General features: G+C 40.9%; 1 protein-coding gene across 1 annotated transcript; it reads right to left on the reverse strand.

Annotated features, from left to right (window-relative positions):
* Window positions 1-18: 18 nt before the first annotated feature.
* Window positions 19-983, reverse strand: LOC127227604 (olfactory receptor 52H1-like). Its single transcript, XM_051191983.1, is given in 2 exon segments — window positions 19-786; window positions 789-983. Coding segments are annotated over 2 exon segments (963 nt in total).
* Window positions 984-7,223: the final 6,240 nt, after the last annotated feature.

The following is a 7,223-nucleotide window of genomic DNA, read 5'->3' on the forward strand; positions in this document are numbered from 1 at the left end:
ACCTGCCTTTTCTATAGATCAATCTTCTGTTCTCTTGGCAGAAAATAAAAGAATGGCCTTTTCTCTGATCTGCTTGGTTTTCACTCCGTAGACAATGGGATCCATTGCTGGTGGAATAACAATGTAGAGATTGGCAAACATGATGTGGAATGTGAGGGAGTCATTGTGTCCAAAGCGATGAGCAAGGATGGAGAAAAAGGCAGGTGTGTAAAACATGAGGATGACACAGACATGGGAACCACAGGTGCCCAAAGCCTTCTGGCGTGCATCTCTGGAAGGGAGGTGAAACACAGTACATAGGATGAGGGTGTAGGAGAGGGCAATGAGAACAACATCTGAGATGACTGTCATGGTGGGAACACAAAATCCATACCAGATATTGATGGAGATATCTGCACATGCCAGCCGAGCAACACCTATGTGCTCACAGTATGTGTGCGGTATGATGCGTGTCCTTCAGAAAGGTAAGCGTGTCAACAAGAACACATCTGGCAAGATGATGCAGAAGCTCTGAAAGGAGATGCCCACAACAATCTTGATAATAGTCTTGGGAGTCAAGATGGTAGCATATCTCAAGGGAAAGCAGATGGCCACATAGCGATCAAATGCCATTGACATTAGAATGGCTGAGTCTAGGACAAAGCAGTAGTGGAGGAAGAACATTTGTGTCAGGCAGCCTGGGAAGGTGATTTCTCGAGCCCCCATCCAAAAGATACTGAGTGTTTTAGGCACACCAGCTGTGGACAAGATGAGATCAGTCATTGCCAGCACAGACAGAAAAAAAAAAAAGAAAAAAAAAACATGGGTTCATGAAGACTCCTTTCCTGCATGATGAGGTAGAGAAGTACACAGTTTCCCATCACAGCTATAATGTAGATCACACAGAAGGGAATGCCGATCCACACATGGAATTGTTCCAAACCTGGGATATCCACCAAAAGGAAGGGCCCTGGGTTGTAACTGCTCACATTAAAGGTAATCATGGCAGGCCACGCTGTCTCCCAGCCTAAGAACAGAGAATGATAATAACATTCTGCGTCACTTGAGTCACTTCAAACCATGTATCCCTATGGACTCCTGAAGTAATTTGTCATCCACCATGACTTTCTGAAGTGATAAATGATTGGTAATGATGACAGCAATGTGCATGCATCATGTCATCCAAGATACTCCATGGTTACTCCATCTAAGGAAAAAAATCTTCTGTTCTCCAGCTACCTTCTAATTGGCATAAAGTTTCTAGGGAGCATTCCTGACTACTTGCATTCTACATTATACACTGTCTTCTGGTGTATATCAACAGATTACTAGACACACTTTTCACAAGTTAGCAGGTTTCAGTTTTTATGGACATAATTGGTTAATCCTTGCATGGTCACTCTGTCATTGTAGAATATTTATCTATGCCTCAACACAAACAACTATTTGCTTCTATACTACCTGAAGACTATGGCTCTTAGACTTCAGAGGATAAAAGCTTGTATTGCTAACTAGTAACCTAATTCAGATCAGTAAATAAAAGTTAAGTTCCAACAAGATGCTGGATCACATATGTAACTAAAATTTAAATTTGAAAAGGTCCTATGGGAGGGCCTAGGCTCTGCCCCCAAATGATGTGACAGACTTTGATGACCCTGCATGGAAGGCCTCACCCTTTCTATGAAGCAGAAGAGGGATGGGATGGGGGTTGGTGGGGAGCATAGGAGGATGGGAGGGAGAGGGAACTGGGATTGATATATAAAATAAAATTGATTCTAATTTAAACTTTTAAAAGATGAAAAGAAGAGAAAAAAGAAGAAAAGGCCCTTATAGCTGTTACTCAGGGGTCCTTTACTTAAAAATAAGAGAAGGGGAATTAGTTTCCACCATGCTGTACACTATATATACAAGTGTATATATTTTGATTCCTGGGAGTTGTAACACTATAGGTTAGAATTTTTGCCAGGCAGTGTTTGCACACACCTTCAAACCCAGCACTTGGGAAGCAGAGGCAGGCAGATCTCTGTGAGTTCAAGGCCAGCCTGCTCTACACAGCTAGTTCCAGGACAGCTAAAGCTGTTACACAGAGAAACCATGTCTCAAAAAAAGAAAAAACATTTGTCCAAAACAAAGATTTTGCCATCCAAAAGGACATGTGATGTAGTACTGGTTCTCAGCATGTTGGTAGCAACCTTTTTGGCAAATCTCTATCTCCAAAATTATTTACCTTACAATTCATAACAGTAGCAAAATTACAGTAATGAAGTAGCTACAAAGGTAATTTTATGGTTGGAATCACCACAGTATAAGGAACTAGATTAAGGGTCTGAAGCATTGGGAGGGTTGAGAATCACTGAGCTGGAGTCTCAGCAAAACCCTGGTCTGCATTTGCATTCTCTCTGTAGGTTGCTATCCTACATTTTCATGACCAAAGCTATGCAAGGTAAAGGAGAGGGTGCTTATTCAGCTCACAAATCCGGGTTTCAGGAAGTCAAGGCAAACTTGAAGCATAATTTGAAGGCAAACCTGCTTGCTTTCCCACACATCATTACCTCAAAACAGGAACTCGCTTCACAGATAAAGGGGGCGGGGGAGGTAGAGGTGGGGAGATGTTTTTATAAAGCAATCTTTTTGCTTGTTTGTTGTTGTTTACTTCAATGTCTCTCACTATGTAGAACAGTCTTGCCTTAAACTCCATACAAACAAAAACACAGGCTGGTCTCAAATTCATGATCTTCCTGCCTGAGTGCTGTAATTACAAGTATGTTCCATCATGCCTGGTTTAGAGTCTTTCATTTTTGAGAACAAGGAACCACACAAAATGAAATATGACAAAGAAAGAAATACTTCAAGATCCTATATGTCAAACATAAAGGGTGAGAACATAGAAGTAGAGGACATTTGGGGCTGGGGATATGACTCATTCAGTAGAGTGCCTGCCTAGCCAGAAGTCCTAGATATTTTCCTCAGACCACATAAAACCAGGAATGGTAAAGCACAGGGCTATAATCCCAACACCCAGGAGGTGGAGTCATGAGGATCTGAAGTTCATGATCATCATTCTCTACACAGCAAGTTCAAAGCCAGATGGAACTACATTAGACTTTCTCAAAAGAAAAAGAGAGAAGAAAAAAAGAAAAGGTGAGGGAGCTTGCTGCCAAGCCTGACCACCTGAGTTTAATTCCCAGCACTACGCAGTGAGTGGAAGGAGAGAACTGACTCCAGCAAGCTGCCTCTGACCTCCACATCATTCATGCCCCCACACAAACATACACACAATGTATGTTTTTTTATTTTTTATTTTTATATTTTTTATTTTTAAAAAAGAGAAAGTACTTGAGGACATTTAAATGTGAACTAGGTAGGACTGATATAAAGGAGTCAGGTTTATTTCATCAGATGTGTCAAACGTTTCAAAACTATAAAACATATGTACAGACATACCAAACTATTATGAAAAAAATATTGGTACAGACCATGTGCAGTGGAGACAGAAAGCCAGGCTCCATATTTAACTTTAATCCTGCTTCCAAGCTTTTGGCTATGTGAATTTGGAAAGCTACTTGAAATCTATAACTCTTAGCCTCTTCACTTTTGAAAGCACATAACATCTCTAATTCTTCTGGTTTATGTTATGATAACATGAAACATGTTTCCCACATACACACTCAGGAGCACAAGCAGCTAGTAGTAAACTTTGCTCCCTTGTCAGATTGTGTGTACTTCATCATGAATGTTTATCATCATTAGCTGTCAGATGAAGGTCAAAAAAAAAAAAAAAAAAAGACTGCTGGCTTCTGGATTTAAAAATGAATAAGCCACCTATGAACAACTAACAGGTAGACCAATGGAATCAAATCAAAGACCCTGATATTAACCCACACACCTATGAACACCTAATTTTTGACAAAGAAGCTAAAAATGTAAGATGGAAAAAAGAAAATATATTCAACAAATGGTGCTGATATAACTGGCTGTCAACATGTAGAAGAATGCAAATATATTCATATCTATCACCATGCATGGAACTCAAGTCCAAATGGATCAAAGACCTCAATATAAATCCATTCACACTGAACCTCACAGAAGAAAAAGTGGGAAATACAGTTGAACACATAGGCACAAGAGACCACTTCGTAAATAGAACACCAATAGCACAGACTCTGAGAGCAACAATTAATAAATGGAACCTCCTGAAACTGAGAGGCTTCTCTAAAGCAAAGAACACAGTCAACAAGACGAAATGGCCCCCTACAAAATGGAAAAAATCTTCAACCCCGCATCTGACAGAGGGCTGATCTCCAAAATATACAAAAGACTCAAGAAACTAGAAATCAAACTACCATAATCTAATTTAAAAATGGGGTACAGATCTAAATAGAGAATGCTTAACAGAACAATCTCAAATAGCAGAAAGACACTTAAGGAAATGCTCAACATCCTTAGTCATCGGGGAAATGCAAATCAAAATTACTCTGATCAGAATGGCTAAGATCAAAAACACCAATGACAGCTTATGCTGGAGGATGTGGAGAAAGGGGAACACTTCTGCATTGCTGGTGGGAGTGCAAACTTGTAAAACTGATGTGGAAATCGGTATGGCGATTTCTCAGAAAATTAGGGATCAACCTACCTCAAGTCCCTGCAATACCACTGCTGAGCATATACCCAAAGGAGGCACATTCACACCACAAGGACACTTGCTCAACTATGTTCATAGTAACATTATTTGTAATAGCCAGATCTTGGAAACAGCCTAGATGCACCTCAACTGAAGAATGGATAAAGAAAACGTGGTATATTTACACAATGGAGTACTACCCAGTGATAAGAAACAATGATATCCTAAAATTTACAGACAAATGGACAGAACTAGAAAAAGTCATCATAAGTGAGGTAACCCAAAACCAGAAAGACAAATACAATGTGTACTCACTCATAAGTAGATACCAGACATAAAGCAAAAGATACCCAGCCTACAATACATAACCCCAGAGAAGCTTGAACCCTCTTCCAGAAATAGAGGGAAGTAGATGTGAAACCCACAACTAACCAATGGGCCAAGTTCCTGGAATACAATCAAAGTGAGGGAGGTGCAAAAATATGAACAAAGGAGTCAAGACCATGATGGGGAAATGCACAGAATCAGCTGACCTGAGCTAGTGACAGATCATTGACTTAAGTCTGACAAATGAGGAACCTGCATAAGACCGAGCTACACTCCCTTAATATAGGTGACAATAGTGTGACTGGGACAGTATATGAGGCCACTGGCAGTGGGTCCAAGACCTAAAACTAATGCACACTAACTTTGCCCATTCTATATGGAGAGATACCTTGTCCAGCCTAGACACAGGGATATGGGGGGGTTGGGGTGGGGGGTGGAGAGATGCCTTGGTCCTACCTCAACTAGATGATGGAACAGACTTAGTAGACTTCATAGGGGAGGCCTTACCTTCTCCATGGAGCAGATGGGAGGAGGGGGTAGTGGAGGGGATGGGAGGGAAGGAGGAAGGGGGAACTGGGATTAGAATGTAAAAAAATAAATTAATAAAAAAAGAGGAAAATGAACAAGCATCTCTGGGCATACACATGCTCCTGCATACTTGACTCTGCATCTTAGGTCACCTCTGTGTCCCAGCCAGAAGGTGTCTGAACAACACCAAGTGTGGCCATGCTTAACTCAGCTACATTAATTGTTCATCTGTTCTAATCTTTTCATGTCCATTCAATAAAGTGATAACACAAATATTAGTGAGGAGGCCTCAGTTTATAACAGAGATGTTGCTTAAGAAAGAACATTCTTGGACCCCGATCATGGCTTCTAGACAATGGAGCAATGGGCTTTTCATTTACACCTCCACCCCACCCCACCCCACCCCCGCACTCTCCCCAAATCATACTTGTGGTCTAGCCCATTGAAAGAGCCAGCACTCACCTAATCTTGGGAATCAGGCCAAAGAGAAATAAGAAAGTATGCTGACAGATGTACAGAAAATCTATAAGCAGGATAAAAATGACAAGTGGAGAGGAAAGGGACTTCTAAGAAATTGTTCCATGCCCTTTTATGTTATTTAGTCAATGTTCAATGTGGAAAAGAAACAAATAGGCAGGGCCTAAGGGACACCTATGCTGTTTCCTCTCAGTCTCAAAGGAAGGAGACAGAGATGTTTCTATTAACCCTACATATGCCATTGCTTCTAGAAACAGGCTGTTTTTGTTTGGGATTTCCTTTATACATGTTATGGTATGTATATAGAAGGAAGTCACATCTGTAAGCCTGTCTGTCAGACCTCCTAGGTTTGAATGATGTTCTGGGTCTCCCTGTAATAATAAAGACAATCAGAATAAGCCTGTGCCAGCAGGTTATTATTTCATCTGTTCGGAGAAATACAAAGAAAACCATGTAAGAAAAAGTGAGGGGTGAGCCGAAAAGATGCCTCAGGGTTTAAAATCACTGGCTACTCTTTCAGAGGACTCAGGTTTAATTGACATCACCCATATGGCAACTTACAACCATCTGCAACTCCAGTTCTAGGGGATCCAACACCTTCCTCTAGCCCTGCAGGCACAAGGCATGCATGTGGTGCACAGACATGCATGCAGGCAAAACACATACAAATCACATGAATAAATCCAAAACAAATAATTAAAAGATTGTCTGGGGGCTGATTGTCTTCCAGAGGACCCAAGTTCAATTCCAAGAACCCATGTGGCAGCTCACAACTGTCTGCAACTCCAGTTCCATGCCAAAATACCAATGCACATAATAAAAATAAATTTTAAAAAGATGGTCCAACTCCCACTTTTGTCTCTCTGTGTACTGTCCATGCTATAGGCAGATTGAGTGTCTAACTACACCATTTCCTAACTGAAGTCTCTCTTTTACTCCCATCGCAGAGTCTAACCATCTGCTGTCTCATCTTCCTTTAATCACCTACATCAAAACCTTTATGTTATTGCCATATTTTCACTATGGAAACTCAACTCAAATTGCTGCTTCATTATAAATATTTTTCAAAAATTATTACATCTATTAAAATGCATTTCTAGTGAGAAGATAACTAGTTTGGACTATTGATACTGTTAAGAATTCCTAAAAGTTGAGCTGGGCAGTGGTGGCACCCACCTTTAAACCCAGCACTCAGAAGCCAGAGGCAGGTGGATCTTTGTGAGTCTGAGGCTAGCCTGGTCTACAGAGTGAGTTCCAGGACACACAGGGCTACACACAGAGAACCTGTCTC

The sequence above is a fragment of the Phodopus roborovskii genome, unplaced genomic scaffold (genome assembly GCF_943737965.1).
Source record: "Phodopus roborovskii unplaced genomic scaffold, PHOROB, whole genome shotgun sequence".
Lineage (NCBI taxonomy): Eukaryota > Metazoa > Chordata > Mammalia > Rodentia > Cricetidae > Phodopus > Phodopus roborovskii.